General features: G+C 46.2%; 1 protein-coding gene across 2 annotated transcripts; it reads left to right on the top strand.

Annotated features, from left to right (window-relative positions):
- Positions 1-4,116: 4,116 nt before the first annotated feature.
- Positions 4,117-13,719, top strand: pmp22b (peripheral myelin protein 22b). 2 transcript variants are annotated; one of them, XM_062414244.1, is made up of 5 exons: positions 4,117-4,270; positions 7,221-7,311; positions 7,525-7,618; positions 10,448-10,588; positions 11,356-13,719. In XM_062414244.1, exons 2-5 carry the CDS (start codon positions 7,234-7,236, stop codon positions 11,514-11,516), a joined length of 474 nt encoding a protein of 157 aa, XP_062270228.1. In that variant the 5' UTR covers positions 4,117-4,270; positions 7,221-7,233; the 3' UTR covers positions 11,517-13,719. The 2 variants fall into 2 exon arrangements, with proteins under 2 accessions (XP_062270228.1, XP_062270227.1); XM_062414243.1 differs by lacking the exon at positions 4,117-4,270 and adding an exon at positions 6,459-6,623.
- The last annotated feature ends 7,309 nt before the right edge of the window (positions 13,720-21,028 follow it).

Genomic DNA, 21,028 nt, shown 5'->3' with positions numbered 1-21,028 from the left:
CTGCAAGTGTTTACCTGGAATCCATCACGAAAAATCTGGCTCCACCTTAAATCCTTTTAGTGGCTATAAAGTAAAAGCATCAACATACCACACGTAGATAGAGAGGAGTTTCACTGTATAGGTTTCCGGACAGGAGGAGGGGCCGTGACCATAAAGATAAACCACTCAGTGTTTGTGTATGTGTGTGACTTGCACTATGATGTTGGTGTAATGTTTTACCGCTGCCTTCCACTGGGCAAACAGAATTGTGTTTGACGACAAGTCGGTGGCAGGAGGTCTCAGCCAGGGTCCCCCCTACCTGTATGTGTGTGTTAAGAGTGTGTGGTCCAGGTATCACTTGTGTTGTGGGGACCTAGGTCTGTTTATTCAGCAACATTACGGGGACTTGTCGCCCTATTGGGGACAAGCCATAACATAAATCATCAAATTTAAAGGTGAGGACATGTTTACATTAAGTAAGGGTAATGCCTGCGATATACTCGCCTTTTGACTATCTGTAAACGTACGCAATGGTTAGTACGTGTGCTACTCGAGGACGCCAGTAGGGGGCACACCACAGAACTCACACTAAAGATTGTAGAGCGCCAGGACAGATGTTTCTGCCACCTCCGGAATTTTGTGTGGTATCCAAACACAAACATGGCGGTTCTCGAGGCGGTCAACGTTTGTCTTGTGTAAGGATCAAGAAAGAAAAAAGCGTAGGTGGTTTATCAGGACCCGTAAATAGGAAACGTCATGAAAACTGCGTGTTTGCTTATCTCGTTCTGCCAATGTCATCATTTCTGTCACTGACAACGTGCCTACTGACCCTGTCGTATGCGTTACATTTATTTGTGAAGACACGTAGTAGAGAGGTCGTAGTAGTACACGTAGGTATCAAGGGTATTCCGATCCTAGGCAAGTAGTAGCTATGGTTAAGGTTAGAGTGAGTCTCCAGGAAATCAATGTAGTGTCTGATGTCATGGAGATGTGTGTGTGTGTGTGTGCGTTTGTGTGTGTTTTTGTGTGTGTGTCTGTGCCCAGTCACATTCCTGAGCCCTGGTACGGCAGAAGAAAGACCCCGTGTTGTCTCTCGTTCATCAAAAGCCTTGCTGCTCTCATCACGTTGTAATTAAACGTACGGACAGATGGCAAAGAATCGGGTGTTCTCTCCCTTTATCCGTCCCTGTTTTCTTTTCCTCTTCCAACTCTTTTTCTTTCTGTAGGACCCACAAACACATTTTGGACCTGCCCCCTGAAGAGACAGTTCAGTTAAGTGGAACGAAGCCGTGTTTCTCTGTCTCTCAGGTTTCGTTTGACTTTATGCGTCCCCTCCCTGGACGTGACACAAATAGTCCTCTTTGACCTCGTCCACCACCCCCGCATATGTGGAATGTACTCTGGAATTCTCCGCGCGGTCCAAACATATTGGCAGTTTATTTTTACCACGCAGTCTCGTTATAGACGCCCTGTGGCCCTGTGTTATTTTGTATTTCTTGCGTGCCATCATACCGAAGCTAAAGAGCTGATCTCAGATCACTGGAGACTCGTCTCAGTCACTGAGGGTTTTCTACTCCGCGCTGTAATTACAAACTTGGACTCAGTGTAGTGCTGGACGTCATGGAGACTTGTGTGTTTACTCAAAGTATGCCCGTGTAACAATATATGACCTCATTATGAGTACTGGGCTTAACTTTAAGTGTTTTTAATGAACAGACACTTGTTGTTGGTTACCTGATTGTGCTATTACTCATGTATTGTAATGTCTGGCCTCTAGGGGGCACGTATCTACAACACACCATACTGTAAATAAACATGGAGGATCCGTCTCCACTTCCTCCCACTGTCCAGATATGAGGCCAAAATATGCCATAAATGCAAACGCTCCATCCCTTACCTTACGTTGAAGGAAAGGGATGGAGCCGATGCCCTCAACCAACATGGAGGAGGCAGGATTTCCACCAACATCTGTGGAAAACTGGACTTATGTGGACCTGCTCTTCTTCTCCAACTAGCTGTTAACTTTGTATGTTTTTTTATGAATTACTATTGTTTGTTTGTTTGTTTTGGAGCATCTTCCTAATGCTCTGTTAAAAACAATTTGTGGGAAGAGGCTAAAATGCTTTGAAGAGCCGTAAAGTTAGGTGATGCTCACAGGGGTTTGATCAGCAGTAATGAATGTATTTATTAATGAAGATGGATTATAACAACTAAACTTGCCTATGCAGTGTTTGGTTGTTTCTTTCTTTGTAGACGAGACTATTTGAAGAAAAAGATTGGCACATGTTTTGTATTCAGTGCATTTTTAAACCAATTCCATTTAGGCCCTCTGTCTGATCGCCTGACAAAGTTGGCACAGTAACCGAGATTTATTACGTGAATCTTGTTCCGAGCAGGTCGTGTTGTCCTTCAGGGTATCCACTAATAATGCCAGTTTGATATGAAGGGAACAGATGTATATGAGTTACAGTTTTTTGTTATGATTGGAAATAAATGAAAGTGACAAATTAAATCCCCCAAATAAGTGTCCACACTAAATTAAAGTGTTGTCAGGGGATCATGGCGTTTACTGGAATATCTTTTCTAAATCCCTCCTCGCTCTGAGATCTGGAACGTTTTCTAAAATCCATTTAAGCTCCTCTCAAGCTGCTGCTGCTGCCGAGTTGGTTTTTTGACTGAGCGCTGAACGTTCATGGGAACCAGCTCTTCCTGCGGCTTTTGAACGCGTGCCAGAGTTTTCTCAAGGGGGCCTCTCGGTCGCCCTGTCGTTGGTTTGTGACTTAAAAAAAAATGAAAAAATAAGCTAAGCGGGAATCCATTGCATAATCAGGCTTCAACTGTTACAGGCCCGAGAGAGGAAACTGGAACCTGACTGATAAGACGTAGGATTCGATGTGGTTTTCCATCCCAACTGCCAGCTTCTCGTTCAGGGGCCCTGTGGTTGCATGTAGCTGTCTGAGAGATCTTTACCTCCCTAAGCCTTCATTCGATCAATATTACTGTATCCCCCCCCCCCCCTGCATTCTGCACATAGCTGGGACTCCAACCGATAAGCCACAGAGGCCCGAATGCCAACCAGGGGTCACAGGTCGACCACGGTGACCGGTTCATACAGTACAATCTACAAAACCCAATCTCTGGGTCATTCGGGCGATTGTGTGGAATTCTGGAATAATCCATGACATTGATCCACGAGTTCAGTTCGTCTCTGGGCCCGAGAGGAGTGGGAAGATACTGGAGTGACACAGAGGTCAGGACGCAGCCCTGCAGTCTTTTCTGCTGAATCACAGTGGGATGATGATGGCTGCGCTGTAATCTAACCACACTTATTAGATCCTTTTTATTGTCTGCTGCCAAGGGAACAACCACAGTGCTGTAAAGGAAAAAATGAACTCTTAGGATCCAATTGTAGTTTTTTCCCTACATGTACACATTTTAGAGTTTATATTGTAAATGCACTTTCATGATTGACAAAGAGTTGATTACAAAATGACTTTGGCAAGAGCTTTGTATCAAAACAACCAATGAAAGGAAGCAATAAATAAAATGTAAATGTATTATTATCATTATTGTTATTGACACAGATGCTTTTCTTGGAAGGAAAACGTTGGACCCGTCACACGAGGCCCATCTTCACTCACATCACTGACAACATGCTGTGATGTATTTGATGTGTTTTAAAGCAGCGGGCTCAGTTTACCTCTGTTGTCAGCACCCTGTGTGCAGTCTGATTAAAGTGTGATGACAAGACAAGAGCCGAGAGTAGCTCAGAACTTATCAGCGCACAAACAAACACACTATTTACCTCTCCTCTCTTTCTCTACCATTAGCTCTTAACCCCTTTTAGATCCTATAACCCACATCTCTTCTCCTCTTCAACATGTAACCACTCGTATGTACAATTTGCTGGATGTAGCATTTCCTCGGACTTTTGTTATCTCATGATTTCCGTCCTATCCGCTTAGGAAATCTCCTCTTTGCACGTAAGTGTTTGGTTGATGCCGGCCGGCTGAGATAAAAACTAGATTGACCGGGGGCCGAGGGAGTCCAATGCGAGCAGAGCGGGGGGCAGTCACACTCTGACACGGCTGCAGGAGGAGGGGAGCTATTAAACTGACACAGCTCGGAGGGGCAGACAGACAACAGCAAGTCCCACCGCTGATGAGAGGACTCAAGGACTCAGGCACTTTTGAACGACCAGACAGAAGGCCTGTTCCCTCGTTGTCCACCAGTGAGCTTTACCTCTGACCTGTGAGGAGCATCCGCCAGATTCACCGTCTCCGAGTCTGCCGTGAGTATGAGCTCTCTTCATTCATCGCAGCTAATGGATTCTGGTCGGAGCCCGAGATAAGTGAAATTACATTTAATGCGATCAAGTGGAAGAACAAAGCCTGTCACACCGTTTTAAAATCAGCATGAGTGGAGCCTAATTGAGTCAAGGACACGGTCCCGTCTCTGGTGATGCACAACTTTACTTCTAATGCTTTTTGCAGATTTTTTACTGAAAAATAAGAGGCCTCACTTATGATCGCTGCATCTGTTTAAAAACTCTCCTGGATGTCGGTATGTGGATGAGGTTACTGCTGCTCTCCGGGTTTCAGGCCCCCTGGCTGAGATCCTATCTACGGCTCTGGTGTCCGCTCTCACTGTCTGTCGTGCTAACGTGAAGATAAGTCCTGCCATCTTAACGACGGAGGTGAAACCCATCCAGATGACACGTTATTCCCTATCTCGCCCTGAATGTTTGCTATGTGGCTCTCCCCAGAAAGTTTGGCCGCAGTCCCGGCCTCACAAACGCAGTAAACTTAACACACCCGTGTTCGCGAGGCCTCGCTGATTGCCGGTCTTTTACAAACATTGACATATAAGGGATGGGGAAGGGGGAGTGCATTGCATCGCACCTTTTAACAAAGAGTTCTCCCTCGTGCATCGCTGTAAACCTTCCCTGTTCGAAGCTCCGATGATCAGAGTCGAGCCTCGTGAGCGGCAGGTTGATACACAATCCGTATCAGCACAACACTCACGTCAGACAAAGAGGTACTTCTACGCCACTCGGCCTCAGAACGTGTCGTGCTTTGATTAATTGAGTTGCTGCAAAGCCCTCACTCAGCAGCACTTCAAGGCCGGGATCTGTTCTTGTGTGTGTCCCAGTCGTGTGTGTGTGTGTGTACGCAGCAGGAAGGCCTCGGTCTGTTTTCATGCAAGTGTGAGAAACACAAGCATACGCATACAGGAAGTGTGAGATAAGGGGTGAAGAATAGTGAGTGACCGCTGACAGGGGTTATCTGAGGCTGGACAGCTCCTGTAGGCTCCTCTCCACCGGGCGGCTGAGGGCGAGGGAAACGTGACATCCGAATGAGAGGGGTGGTATTTTTATGAGCAGGGTGTGGAATTGATTTTTTGACATTTTGAAAAGAGACTTATACACATATGTGCGGTGTTATCAGCCAACCCCTATAGATCATTCTGTATTTGGAAACGGTGCCTTGCACATGCCCGGCTAAAGAAACATTCGATTCCAAGAAGCTGCTTCAAAAAAAGAGTCAGACTTTTATTAATCATCTATCTCATAACTTTACTCGGAAGAATTGAGGGAGAGATAAGATTCTCCAGTCATACCTTTAAAATATTTACAGTTTGGACCGCTCCCTAAACTCCCTGGATACATATCGTGGAATTCCTTTGATTGCAACACCCACATTTATAGCATTGAACTCCAGTGGGTGTTTTTTTAACAACAGGGGGCTGCAGCCACTCAGGGCTGAACAGCATCACACTCCCACTCGAAATGAGTCATGTCAAACAGAGGAGAGCCCCAGATGCTATCTCTGACTGGTGGTGCTGTGCCGGGCGAACCCACCGGCTCGTTCACACGTACTGGGATTCACCGGGAAGTCTCCATGGTTTGTGTTTGTAATTGCCAAGGAAACACAAAGTTGAATTCACATGCAGGACACATTTTCCACTTTAGATAAGGTCAATTAACTCATTCTGATAAAGAATTAGATAAAGAAATCAGATTTGAGGCCTGATGAAGACACTTAGACAGTCTCCAATATCCCATTGATTTAAATTAAGGGACAATATAATCTATAATATATGTTTTTTTATTCTTATTTAATGATATTTTAATCTTTAAAACTCATAAATTCTTAATAACCAATGAGAAAATATAGCCTTGGGTTGATAAAAGATGGAATTCCAAAGTACTTTCTTCCCTAATGTACAATAACTGTAACACAATGTGTCTGAGATAAAAAAATACACAATCCTCGAAAGTGGAGGAAGCAGCTTTTCGTTACCACGACAGCCAAACAATGATCCGTCATGTCACTACACAAGCAGCGAGTTAGTAACTAAGGCAACCCGTGCGCCATTACGCATGGCGCGTCTATATTGGGAACCCTGGCTGCGGACCAGTGGGTCACTCCATGACGCAGCGACGCACGCAGGGCGTTGTTCTTCCATAATGAGACACTTTATAACAGAACGTCAGCCCCTGGCATCAATCTAGTCCGACCGAGACTTCCAGAGGAACTACCGCTGCGCTCTTACTCTTTGGAGACAACTTGTTTTTTGGGATTCTTTTGCCCGAAGCTCCTCGTTCTTCTTTTTTTTGTGGAAATACAAGCAACCCGCTCTACGTAAGTGAACTTTGGTCTCTTCTTAACTCTCATATTCAGCTGCGCTCGAGCTCGGCTGCGGCTGACAGGAGGAAACGCGCTTATTTCTGTGGGACTCACGGCCGCTCCACAGCGCCCACAGCCGGGAGAGAGGAGGGCTGAGCCGCCCAAAGCAGAAAGCCTGACACTAAGTCTGTCTGGTCAATAATACGTCGTTTTACTGAAGTGTAACCTTGTGTTATCCAGAATCTAACTTCACTGTTTTATGGATCTGCTTTTAAAATCGATTCTAAACACTTGAGTCATTTATAAAGTCCTTAAAGACTTCATTTGAAAAAAAACATCATTAGTTTTGTCTGAGTGAATAAAAACTAGATGAGCTTCAAATTTGAATAAGGTCGACAACCGTGATGTTTAATGGTTTTCGCATTAGAGAGTGTTTAATCACATTGATTTGTTTTTTCATGTAATTGAATTAGATGCTGAAGTTACTCTGTGTGTTGAACGTGCTGCAGCGACACACCCATGACCCACCGATCTGACAGCCACACACACACACACACACACACACGGACACACACTGACAGATTCTTGTCTCCTCTTCTCATCACTGTGCAGATCGCCTGTAAAGATGCTGCTCCTACTACTGGGAATCGTGTTGCTGCACGTCGCTGGACTGGTTCTCCTGTTTGTGTCAACAATTGTCAGCGTGAGTGGAATCATTTGTTTTTTTTTTAATCCAATTTAAAAATTTGACATCATAACATGTAAGATATAACAAACTGATCTTCATCCACCTGATCCTAAAGGGATGGATTGTTATGAATGAATCCAAAACCTGATAAATAAAGATTTAACCACTGTTGTATTGATTATGATCATAATTACTAAATTATACTTTGCTGTGTGTTGCTGACCCCAGGTATGGACGACAGGTGAGACTGGCACCTCAGACCTCTGGATAAACTGCTCCACTGCCAATGGAGGATACCACTGTGACCCAGCTACATCTGGAGGTCAGACACCTGCCTGAGATTTCATTATAACTCATTCTGACGTCTTGTTTACTGTGCTTCTGTAAAACTGTGATAATCATCAGGATTTGTTCATTAATACGTTTGTTTTTAGGTTTGCATATTGAACACGGCCCCAACTTAACTTGATGACTTTGCATTTCAACCGTGCACATTTCACATTAAAAGGGAGGGGCTTTGAACTGTGGAAAATGTCTTGCTGGAATCCAACATTCACCATGTTGATGATGTGGGTGTGTCCCGGCTCCTCTGGGACTCTGGTGCCATCTAGGGCAGAGAATGTGGCAGTGCCGTGCTGAAGTGGGAGCTGATAGGCCGCCGCTGTATAAATAGTCGTGGTGTGATGTCCATATTCAGGTCTCGTGTTGGGAGCCCATAGTGACAGGAGCCGGAGAGCCGGGGACAATCAGGGTGGGGCCGCGGGGAGTATTTAAAGTTTCAGAATCCACGTGTGTGTGTGTGTGTGAGGTGTTTTTGCAAAGCAGCAGGGAGACCTTGGCCCGGTTCAGGCAGAACATAGCATTCTGAGGGAGGGTCACGCCCAGCCTCGGATCAGAACCTCCAGTGACAGCTTGCAGGGAACAATGGGAAAATTCAAGACAACAGCTGCAGGGCTGGAGATAAAAACCAAGCAGATTCCAATACTTAAAAATAAAATGGCTTTAACGTAAAAGACTTAGCATCAGGTTTGAGATCCCTGTTGCCCCGGCTGTGTGTCCTGCTGCCGGCCCAGTGGTGGTGCTGGGCCCTGGAGCTGCTGGCTGCAGCCGGATGATGTCATTTGTCTAGAATGAGCCTCGCTCAGCCAGTGTGTGTTTTGTCAGGGCAGCAGCGCCTGCACACTCTGCCAGGTAGTTTGATGGCGCGGCCAGTTTGTTTGACTTGCTTTCATTAGTGCACTGACGCAAAATGTTTATTTAAGACGTGTGTGTGTGTGTGTGTGTGTGTGTGTGTTTGTGGGTCTGAGCTTTGGCTTTGGGAGATGGAAGATACTGGTCTGTTATCACACAGGGGCCAAGCCTGCTTTCAAAAGGGCTTTTATTTACTTTGAAGCTTTGCTGAGCAATGAATTTCCCTCTGAAGTGAATCACGATCATTGCCGTCAGTTATTTTTAGGATATTTCTGCAACTTCAGAGTTTCCCCCATTTTGTCATGGCCGTGGTTACAAAAGTATTGGCTTCATTTGGCTGTGGTGACGTCCGGGGCGGGAGGTGCTCGTGTCACATGTGTTGTCAGGAGCTAATCATAGGTTAATGCATCACTGATCCTCGGCACCCAGCGGGGGGTTGGGTCTCAGAATAGAAGAAAGGGAAGACAGAAAACATAAACAACCATTTTCCTGTTTGGAATTACAGTGACAGGCTTCAGTGGGGGCTTCCGCATTGAAGCAGCTCTGTTGTAAACTTGTTGACGTACATATTGTGAACGTGAGTCATTCTCGCTTATCAGTGACAAGCCCTGAACTTTGCCTCGCTGTAGGAAATGGCCCATGTCACCGTTTCCTGAGCAGGAAGGATGGAGGACGAGACGGCTGCGTGTTAGAAAGCAGCGAGCTTCTTTTTATAGACAAGGACGGGAGTGGAACTATTCCTCTCTCTGCGTTATCACATACGATTATGTAACATCGGAAAACATCATTAACAAAAGCGGAGGATTAAATCGTGGGGTCTTGTCGTGGATGGAGATTGGCAGCGTGTCTGGTTTCCTCCCATATCTCGTCCCTGAAACCAGTGCTCATCACTGCTATCGTAGGTAATCTGACCCCGGCATCTGCAATCTCCACAGATTCTGTTTCCCTGTAACTCTGTTGTGTTTGGGAAAAGGGCAGCATGCTCCGTAAATGGCCACAGAGAGAAAAGTGTAAACGCGTTAGCAGGTAATAGGGTGTTTGTGTTTTAGCCTTAAGTGTTTTAGAAATGTGGTTCGCCAAAGTCATAACAGCACATAAAGTAAGTCGTGTTATTACTTAATCCTCCTGTTGGTGTATGAGCAGGACTAAATTATGCATCGTGCCCCCCCACCCTTCATTAAACCCACAGTGTACCTTTGATTTACATTATGCAAAAGAGAATCAATAAACCACACATGCCCTGAGGAAGTTGTGATGGACATTTTCTATGCTCAAGTATAGAGGAATGTAGACATCGTAAAAAACCCACTTTCTAATGACTAGTCTGGGAGATCAAATCAGAATCATATGAGTGAACAGAAGTTTGTGACATTTACAGTCGACATTAAGCCCAAAGAGAAGAGTTGGGTGGATACAGAGGGGACGAGGAGGGAATGCTTGGGAAACCTTAGAGGCCACATAGCCAGCATGGATAACCCTCAGACAAGAAATAGACCCCGCTTGGAAATCCTGGGATTCCTGGCATGGCGGCCCGAATGGAACCCACTCCGGACGCACAGCACAGATACAGCAGTGCAGTCGTCTCTAATGGGTTAACGGCAAAACCAGCACTAGCAATCGATGTGGTGCATTTAGCCCTAGGTATCTGCTGCGAGGGGCCGTGCAGAGCTTTTAGGAACAAGATACCCAGGTTCCACTGTTATGGATCCATTACACATTCCCAGAAGTAAACATCAGCCCGCTCGTTGTGTTTGTCTCGGACAGGAAGCTCGAGTTCAGCGGAGGCCACGGGGAGCGCACTCCAGAAAGCATGCACTTGTTTTTTTATTTGTTTCCTCTTACCCTTCCCTTCTCTCATTGAGTCAAGGTTATATATATATATATTACTTGTGCTCTGGCTAATGAGGAATATTTGTCTCAGGTTATTGACAACGATCTCCTCTCTCTCCCCCCCCTACAGAGTGGATTCAGGCGGTGCAGGCTCTAATGATCCTATCCATCATCTTCAGCTGCCTGTCTCTCTTCCTCTTCTTCTGCCAGCTCTTCACTCTGCAGAAGGGCGGACGCTTCTTCATCACCGGAACCTTCCAGATCCTCGCCAGTGAGTTCACCGTCCTCACAACCCCCCCCCCCTACAACAGGACCACACCACACGACTCTGATTCAGGGCTTTAAAAAAGTCGCTTCCCTTGAAATGTATTGTTTAGGCAGCAAATTCTCAAACTTGACTGAAGCTGTGAAATCAATTTCGAGTAAATAACATTTCCAGCTCTCTGATCTGCTTAATTTGCACAGCAGCGCTTGATAAACCATTCATTCACATCCACCCACAACACAGACCAACCAACACTGCATCTTCTGTGGCAGAGAATTCAATTAGGAGAGTCTGGACCAGTCGCTAATGGCTTTGATGCTCCACTTGTCCATTGTGCCTCATGCCCTTTGGCCAGCGAGCGGCTCCACTGCCAGTCCATTGTGCCCTCCTCTTGGCAGCCCTTTCCAGCATCCCAGGTTCGCTCCCCAGTACCGTGCCAGCACATCGCCTGGCTCCCAGGTGCCCACTCAGCCAAACAGCCAAACAGGAATGGCACCGGGCGCTCTGCCAGCCGCACAAGTTGAAAATGTCAGGCCGGCTGGCGGGGCAGTGCGGGGGGGGGGGTCTGACAAACAGATCATGCCATGTCGGACCAGGGAGGTGGGCAGAGCTGGAGGAGGCTGGAGGCCGGAATGGTGTTGTGATGTATTGTAATGTGGAGCGATGCCTTCTGGGAAAACACCAGACCGAGTTCAGCCCAGGACACGACACAGACACTGCAGCTGAGAAACAGGATCTGATGGTTTGCTCACTGGTTTTCTCCTCCTCTGCAGGTTTGTTCGTGATGAGCGGAGCCATCATCTACACGGTGATGAGCACGGCTTGGGTGCCGGAGGCCAACGCCTTCGGCTACTCCTACATCCTGGCGTGGGTGGCCTTCCCCTTGGCGCTGATCAGCGGACTCATCTACGTCATCTTGAGGAAGCGAGAATGAGCCGTCACTCCATCCCAGTGTTCCCAGTAAAAAACCCCGGCCTTCCCCCCCTGCGGCTGCCAGTGTCATCAGTTCTCCTCCTCGAGTTTAAGTTGTGATGTGAAAAGTAACCGACGGAGTCACCAGGCCAATAAAGCCAGGTCACACCGATGGAGGGTGGGGAGGGTGGGGGTGGGGGGATGGGTAAACCAAACAAACAACATCCAAACCAACACAAAAACAACCAATACTGTCTCATTTAAAAGATGTATATAGTATCTATGGTTTAAAACCTATTTATAACACTTTTTACATATATGTACATAGTTTTTGTGTTGCTCCGTCAACAGATACTTGTATGAGCTTCGTGTCAGCTGATTAAGTGCCTCCGTGTTCGTTTGTAATGATGAAATAACTCAATGCTGTTTTGTTGCGTTGCCTTTCTCTATTTTTTGTTTTTGTTTGTTTTTGTTTCGCTAACTGCCAAAGAATCAGCTAAAAACTCAAAGTAAGTTTCTTGACGTATATATTAACCAAAGTGCATGTATACACAAATAGAGAGGTTGGTTTTTTTTTCCTGGATAGGCTTGCTTTGCAAACAGAGTGGTAACATCCGTGGACGTAGCGTTAGCCACAAAATAGGCAGTAGATTTGGTCCCTTTTCTATTTTGTGAATTTGCAAGTTTCAGTGTTTTTTAATTTTCTTATTTTCAACAAAAAAGATGGTGCTACATATATATAAATATATATATTTATCATTCCTATTATTGATAGCGACATAACCGTTATTGTGTTGTTGTTTCGAGTCGAGAACAGCTTGCCATGAATTAAAGCGAGGATCAGAGGAGAGGTACACGTGCACACAACCGTGCCCGACTGCTTCTTTAGGGAACACAAGCCTATTTCACATCGCAGTGTCTCATCTTTTATTTTGATTTCTTTAATATTTGAGCTAGGGGTTGGTGCACTGATGAAATAAAAAGTCACTCGGAGTGTCAGTATTATTCTGCAAGTTCGATCGCAGTGAAGTTTCTTCTCGTGAAGCTTTATTTTAGCTCCATTAAGTTTTCCCCTCGTTAGTTTGTGCGTTCGCCCTCGTGACTCTAATAAGTCAAATCACCAAAGTAGAACAGTACCATAAAGGAAATAACCCAGTGGGACATTATAGCTTTGAGGGGGAAAATGAGTTTGATTTAACTTTACTAGAAATAAACGCCACTCACTTGAAGCCATATGAGAAAAACACCAGATGATGAGATTAAACAAACTTTGAAGTATTAACTTTTTCCTTTGAGGACAGAGAGGTTTGCAGTGATGATACGAATGTCTGTTTCACATACTTGAAGTTTGGTCGCTCGGCCGTTTCTCTGCCCACGTGTGTCTCCTCTTCTACTGTGTAAAACACTGTTTCTATGTTACTGTGCATAACACGTGTCGATGGTGACAACCTGCAGCCTTAAACACACAAAACGCTTACTCAATAAAACTACTCTCGCATTATCTAACACCGTGTGCTCCACTGTTACGAGGGATTTGGATTAATACTCGAGCTTTAATGAATTGCATGGCTGCAGAATATCAACGATGAAACGAGAGTCTCCGGGGCTGCAAAGAGAAAATGGTAGAAGATGTTAGAATTGATGTGTTTGTGGTGGACGGACCTGCTGCAGCCGACAGGAGCTGCACGCTCAGCAGGCCGGGAGGCGGCAGGAGGGCAGCATGTGGATTCCTGTTTACAGTCCAGCCGAGCAGAGTGTGTCTTCACAGTGGGCCATCGTGCTCCGGCAGATCAAATCAGCTGCGGCTGCAAACGGCTGCCTGCGACTTGTGTTACACACGCTCCGAGGAGGAGGAGGAAGAAGAGGAGGAGGCAGGCACCTGACGCCAGTGATTCAAAACATGCAGCTTGAGTTTCAGTGTCAACAGTGTCTCCTTGTAGCATCAGACATGTCCTCCACTTGACGTCTCCTGTCAGATCCTGCAGCCTGCAAACAAACCGAGCAGCGGTGTTGTGTTGTGGTGGATGCATTCTGCTGTGGGGGTGTGGAGCATTACCTGGGTTCAGTTAGAAGAGGGCGACCTCTAATGACAGCTGCCCCTTCTCTTTGATTACTGAGTTAAAACTGTCTATACCATGTTTACACCTAAACTTACAAACGCTCGCGATGTTACCAAAGCTACTTTTTGAGTTTAATCATTAAAGGATTGTTTCTTACCACCACCAGGCGGGCGTCTGTGTCTTCCTCTAACACCACACCCCCTGCTCCGATGAGAGTGACCTCCACTGGCCGGTGTTTACAGTCTGCAGCCTTTAATGGTTTGTGATGATATCTGTTCCTTTGAAAAGACAACACTCTGAACCGGCGGTGCTGCACCCGGCTGCTGATAGGCATCTAAATCTACGATCCTGAAAGAGAACTCACAGAGGGGAAGATTCCTGTTGAAGGCCTGGAGGTCAAAGCCCCCCCCCCCCCCCCCCCCCCACACACACACACACACACTCACATACAAGCACTAGGTGAAGTCTGGACACTGCATTCTGATCTCTGTGGTGTAGTTGTCAGTATCTTAGAAATGATGCATCTACATTTACATTGTTTTTCCCCCTCATGTCACTTTTCCATATTTTTGGGATGTTTATCCATTAAATAGTTTTTAGGCAGTTCATCATTTATTGCTCAATACTGACATCTTGTGGTTGAGCAGAGGAACAGTGGCAGAGTGTGTCCATGACACTTAAACTATCCAACAGCGCCCCTGTGTGGTTCACTAGGAGCTCTGCAGTTAAACCAACCCGGATATGGAGGCTGCAGTTGGGTTTATCAGATCATATTTTTTCCTACTGAAGAGTGTTGAACCTCATTAACTCTATATGTGATCATTAAGCTTGTTATGCCCCCCCCACCTCTATCATCAGCATGCATGCATGTGATAGAGAGCTGCGATTCCTCCTGCACGTCGCCTCCTCTATGACCCGTCAGTCAATCTAATGGATGCTCCTCCTCCCGGGGCCATTATGAAGGCTCTTTATGCCACGACACATCATTAAAGGTTAAGGCAGACGACAAATCACTGCTCCGCTCCTGATGGATTGAATTCAGGAAGAAACACGGTGAATTTAAAGCATTTGGATAAAATTTGATATGCACCAAAGGAGAATGAAATGAGGGAGAATTGAGTTCAGAGTAATGAGTGTTGACGAAGCAGCAGAGGTCAGATCGGGGGAGAAAGAACAAAGTAAAGATGGGATCAACTTATAGGTCTTTAAATGTGTTACAACCACGACTGTGTATTATAGTCAAGGGATGTTTTCAGGTTTTCAGTTAAGTCAGCAGGATTTAATTAATTTACCACAACAGGGACTGATTATTGCATTTTTTGGGGATATTGGGGATTTGCCGCAGCTTGATTGAATTTGAAAGTCTGACTGTTGGGCCCTGGCTGTCGGAGGTATGAACCCGATGGATGTGGAAATAACAGCAAACACGTCCATAACTAAATGTCTTAAAAGTCAAAATATTACAAAATAGACAAATTCAAAAAAATAAAAAGATACATGTATATTGTAGGTATTGTTTTTGTGATGAATATGGAAATGTTATTGTTCAAAAATAAAGAAAGGAGTCCAGACAGCCATCAGACATAATAGTCAAGTCGCCCTGAGCCAACACCAGTCTGGAAGGACTGTAACATTAACTCTGGTCGATTTAGACTGATCAACATTAAGCTTCTGTTTGAATCAACCTCCACGTGGATATTTAACAGTTAAGTGAACATCACAAACTCCTCCCCTCTTTCCTGAAGCTGTGTTTCTGCTCATTATTCAATCGTCCGCTGGTATTTATTAAAAAAAAGCGAAATAACGAGTTATAAATGAGCTGAGCTGAAAGTGAGCGTTCTTTGTCTATTAAATATTGACAGTCATGCATTATTACCTCCGTGCTTTATGGCTGTCTGGGGGCTCCACCCATCATTGTTCTGCCTTCACGGGGTCAAGGACGAGCTTTTAAAATAACCACATCTCCCATTAATACCTCACACCCTCTCCCTGTCTTGTCCTATCCCGCCCAATGTCACTATCAACCCCCCCCCCCCCCCCCCCCTTCTTTGGGCCGTCAGGGAGATAGTATTTTCAAATTTTCTGCGACACAATGAGGGGGATGCAAACAGAAGGTCCACCTTAATCTATCACGGCTCCTTCCAGGGTGCAGGGCTTCGCGGTGACAGGCACCAAATCGCCGAGCCGGTGGGGAGGAGGGCGACAGACGCAATTAAGGCTCATGAAATGCAAATGGTGCTTTAAGGACGGGGTTGGGGAGCAGGGCTGCGTCTCCCCTCGTCCTGCTGCCATCTGCTTGCCATCATCAGTCGCTGGAAGAACCTCTGGCTCTTGGTAATTTGTAGCTTTAATAATTTCATCCTCAGCTGGAAGAGGAAGGAGGTGTCTGGGGGGGGGGGGGGATGCTGAGGACGTGCAGCTGGCTAAGATTAGTCTTAGATTAGTTGGTCACATCACAAGGAGATGGGACCTCTTACACTTTAGCACGGGCATAAACGGCACGCACACGCATGTTCACACACCAGCGTGGGTTGCACACGCAGGTTCAGCCCCACTCTTGTTTCCACTCCGACACAATACTTCGCCTACATCCCCATCAAAGCTGATCCAAGCTGTACCTCGGGCCCAGTGGGTCCGTAAATCCCTGAGGACGTGTGGAGGTTATTTAGGAACACGATCCCCGGCCGCTGGGGGGGGGGGGGCGAGCCGTGACCCCTCCACTGGATTCAGGCTACCTCTCCCTGCAGCGCTGTCTACAGGGGTCAAAGTGGAAACACTGGTTTTATTCTTTCCTTTCACTCCAATGTCATTCATTTGTCATGTGGAATAGAGGGACCTCAGTGAACCTGCAGACCCAACACCTTCTAATACCCCCCCCATCACCGGCCCCCTTCCCAAGGTCAAGACTGGGCTGAGGTCTTCACCACACAGCGCTGACCCCTGACTCCTGTGGGCGTCCATCATGCTCGCGGACTAAAGATTGGCAGCTGATGTAGTGGGGGACTAAATCAAGCTCGGCTCCTGTCATACATCAACATCACTTACGCCAACATGCACTCACACTGAGGGACCGATCATTGTATCGGCGATGAAAGGGCCGGGGGACGGACGGGAGCTCAGAAGACGCGGCGGTGAGGAGATGTGCTTCTCGATGACTCAGCCATCGGGGGAATGAACCTTCAGCAGCTGGGGAACCTCGGGCGCTCATGTGATATCCAACAAACCAGCTCGCTCTCTGCCTCGTGAAACTGAAGTGGAGCTTGAAACATTTGACGTCAGAAGGGAGGAAGAAGCACGCGCTCTTTCGAATCAGGAGGATTTAAAGTCTTAACTGAAACGCTGTTGACAGAAGGACATCTGCTGCAAGGATCCCCCCCCCCCCCCCCCCCCAAATATAGGCCACATAAAACATGTCGGTGACAGCTTGAGTGACAGGCGTACATGAGCAACATGATGAGCACCTGCCAAACAAGATGGTCCAAGCGTGTTCCTGCACTGGGGTTTAATTCACTGCAACCTGCTCTGACGGGGGTGCGATAGGAATCTCTACATGGAGCAGACGAGGGAGAGCAACACACTGGAAATTAAGAAAACAACTTTGATTTGACAACACAATGGTTTGTGAAGTTATTGAAGCCTGCTTCTCGTCAGTGGTGATGGAACTTCACAAATCATTGAGCTGCAACCTGGTTCATCACTTTTCTGGGTCCCCTGGAAACATTTCCGTTAGTCAACTTTTTGCAGTCGTCAATTTACTGAAGTTATTTTCTTAATTTGCACGTATTTGTTCTATTTACATTTGTTTTCTTAATTGAATTTAATACACGTGGTCATAAGGTTTAAAATCTACAAGCTGGAGTCGACAGATTGAGGAGCTCACACAGTTTCAGGCCTGGAGTCGAGCAGAGTGAACACAGCAGCTTTCACTCTGAGCCGAGCAGCAGACAGACACACAGACGGCTCCCATGAGGTCCAGTAAAGACTCGTACTGGTCGGAGCGATGGCAGTAAAATCTCCCTGAATGGTGTCGATGAAGCCTCATAAATTCCCCAGGCAATAACAGGGCCCCACATGGGAATGAAATACTCAGCAGCCAAGTTATTTGGAGCCGCGCTGCATTTTAAACAGGCAGATTTGAGCGCTCCCCATTCATTGGGGGGGTTACGCAGATACTTCTTTTACGACATCTCCATTCCACTCTACTATAGCACACACACACACAAATACACACACACACCAACACTAAGTTCACTGTAACACACACATTCTCTATTTGCACACGTTTGAATCCAGCAACGATTGAGAGATGTAGCTTATTACTCTGATCCACCGTGACCATCATGACCGGCTCAGGATTGGTCGATTCTGTGTAGAGGCGGGACCTTGCTACAGTGGCTCCGCCCCCCGATGGCCACTGTGCAGACTCCAGAAGCACAAGATGGCAGCGTTGGTTTCCAGGATCTTTGGCTTCAGATGCTTTGTCCCTACATGTCCATGTTTGTGAGACAAAACAGTATCAGCTCCAACAAAGCCTGTCCTCCAACTCTGAAAACAACTCCAAATAATGATATCACTTCAACCTTTGAATAACTGAGCTGAACCAAAAGGAAAAGAAAGGAGAAGAATAGGGATTCACACCAACAGGCTAGTGGAACTGTGATTATACTAAACCTAATTAGTGAGCTACTTTTCTAGCTTTTTTCTGCGTGTCCTGAAATCACCATTCATGAACATGGAACAGAGACAGGGTGATTAGTATGGAACAAAGGCCAGTTGCTGTAATCTGCTCTCAATGGAGTGTCTGCCATGGCCCATCAGGAGATAGTGAGGCCGGTGCTGGTAGCAGTGGGACCGGGGAGCTGCTGAGGGCCCATGGAGCCGCGGACGCTGTGGAGTCCCAGGACAATGGAGCGGAGCCGTGAGGAAGATAAGATGAGACCCGGTGGCAGGAGGGTCCACGGGGAAGGGTAATACTGGCTTAGGCACGTGCATGGGAAAAGAACAAAGAGAAAACATCCAGGATGCACAAAATGTCTAAGATATTAAAATAAAAATCATTAAGAGACAAAACAAATCAGCTGGATGTTATTATTGTATATTCCCAAAGAGGAAAGAGTGAGAAAATCCAAATATTGTACTGCAACATTTGACAAATTGCAAAAATGGTAATAAAGAGTGATTTTTACCTTTATTTTGGTAATATAGATTTTTGTTTTCTTATTATTTAGTTATGAAAAAAAGACACAATGTCCTATAGGTTTCTTTTTCCATTCATTGTATAAATGGAGCACAGATATTCCAGAGTATCCAGAGTATCCAGAGTATCAGAAAATTGAGTAGTTTCTCGAAAAGTAATATTTGTTTTTCTTAATCATGGCCCCAATACACACTGCAGTACACGCATAATATTTTATACTAATGTTTATTTCCTAACAAAGAAATACAAAAGCTTGTAAGAAATAATAACACATTTCACAAATCATATTGGTGGCTTTGTTTTTGTTGAGATGTGTTTCATTAATAATATATAGTTGAATAAGTAGTTTTCTGGCTGGAAAACATCAAACTAAATGTGACCACACACACACTGCAGAGAGAGAGAGAGAGAGAAAGAGAGAAAGAGAGAGAGAGAGAGGTCTCACTTCTATTTGAAATGTTCACCGGTTTCATTTAGAAATAATCTTACAATGTGCCGTTCATCACAGAGACATGTTGATGGGCCTCAGTCAGATCCGTCTGCAGGTAGAAGACAGTGAGTCTGCACAGCCTGAACACTTCTGCACGGGGGTGTTGTTTTGTGTAGCCCCCCCTGACCCCCGGAACTTAAAACCCCCTCGACCTCCATCCCAGGAGAAACACGGCTGCACTTGCGGCTCAGTGCTGTAAATCTCCCGCACACACACACACACACAGACACACACACACACACACCAAAGTCTGGATAATGTTCACGCTGCCACGACTCGCAGACTTTGTCATACGGCCCCCATGCAGCAATGGGAAATTTGAGGACATCCCCCCCCTATAGACGCACAAACACACACCCACACACACCCACACACACACACACACACACGCCCCACTCGGCCCCTTTATGCTTTCTCCTTCTATTTCTCCCCCTAACAATCAAAGGCCATATGGTAAACATATTCCTATGGTTCATTGGCTTTCATGGCTGTTGTGTAAAGAATGGACCCCAGCCTGGTGGAAGGGGGGTGTTCCAGGGGCCGGTTTGAAGGGCAAAATAATATAGACTGGCCCCCCCCAGTCCATTAGAGAGCCTTTATTTATATTAGTCCAGTCACACAGGCACCCTGGGACCATTCAAAGCACCCCTGGTTAATTAGGAAAGAAAAACATAAGCACGTTGAGTGTTTGAAAGCAAAGTAACTGATTTCTTCTACACCTCGAACACCTACTCCCCGGGCATCGAACCCCCGATGCATCATTGATCACTTCACTGGAGCTAATTGAGCTTCATCTGGGGGTCCTGCATCCAAAGAGATGACCGGACAGAAACTGATTACATTCGGCTTGAGGTCTTAATCACACATGAAAGTGACTTCTGGCTCCTGGTGGTTGGAGTTTGCACGGAGGTGATTCTTCTAAAGTTAATGGAGCACAGTATTTGGTCAACGGAGGTTTGGAGGAGATGCTGCATGTTTTACCCTGTACTCGCCAGGGGGCAATCATTCATATGGAAACCTTAACTCACCACTTTATGCTCCTCACCGATCAGGAGCAGAACCTCTGGTGACAGCCCCTCAAACTGTAGGGCAACTTTCAACGTTAGAGGAAAAACAATCACAATAATATAAGGGACTCGCTCCCTGAGACCACTCGTTCATTCCGTAAGGTGGACTTTAGTTTTCCCTCTCTCCTTTTCTATAGTGGCTTTTTTACAACATGCTGTAAGTCACCGGGACAGGCCGGCCGCACCCCACCGCTGACCTGCATCTGGACAACATCTGGGGTCACCGGAGTCACCGTGACAAGTGCTAAACCATCTGGAGACTTCCTCCTTCACTGTGGAGGGGTCACCGTGAGCCGGGGGGGGGAGGGGGGGAGTGAACGAGGCTGCTGCGATGTAGGGATTCAAAGACGGGGGGGGGGGGGGGGGGGGGGGTTGACTGGAGAAATTAGATCCAAGAATGGGCCAGAAAGCGACAAGCTGAGAATAAGATGGTGTGTTTTTAACTCCTGATGATTATCTCCCAGCAGCACAGTGGATTAAATACATGTTCACAAACCACTTTTCACAGTGAGCCCTGCGAAAAAAGTGAGAGTTCCTCTACTGTTACCAAATGCTTCTGCAGGATGGGAAATGATTAGATGTTAATAGTTCCTATTCCCTTGGGGTAACTTTTCCGAAAACATCCTGTTCTTCCTCTTGAATTTCTCCCATTTTTTTGTCCGTCCTCCGCTGACATGGAGCGCTCGGCTTTTATTCAAATATGCAAACAGCTCCTGGTGC

The sequence above is a fragment of the Platichthys flesus genome, chromosome 20 (genome assembly GCF_949316205.1).
Source record: "Platichthys flesus chromosome 20, fPlaFle2.1, whole genome shotgun sequence".
Taxonomy (NCBI): domain Eukaryota; kingdom Metazoa; phylum Chordata; class Actinopteri; order Pleuronectiformes; family Pleuronectidae; genus Platichthys; species Platichthys flesus.
Note: the sequence above shows the minus strand (reverse complement) of the source record. Positions and strands in the feature narration are given on the sequence as shown.

Excerpts from the sequence above, each read along its gene's own strand:
- pmp22b (XM_062414244.1), top strand. The coding sequence starts at position 7,234 with ATGCTGCTCCTACTACTGGGAATCGTGTTGCTGCACGTCGCTGGACTG. Across the intron at positions 7,312-7,524 it reads TTGTGTCAACAATTGTCAGC|GTATGGACGACAGGTGAGAC; the intron begins GTGAGTGGAATC and ends TGCTGACCCCAG. Across the intron at positions 7,619-10,447 it reads TGACCCAGCTACATCTGGAG|AGTGGATTCAGGCGGTGCAG; the intron begins GTCAGACACCTG and ends CCCCCCCTACAG.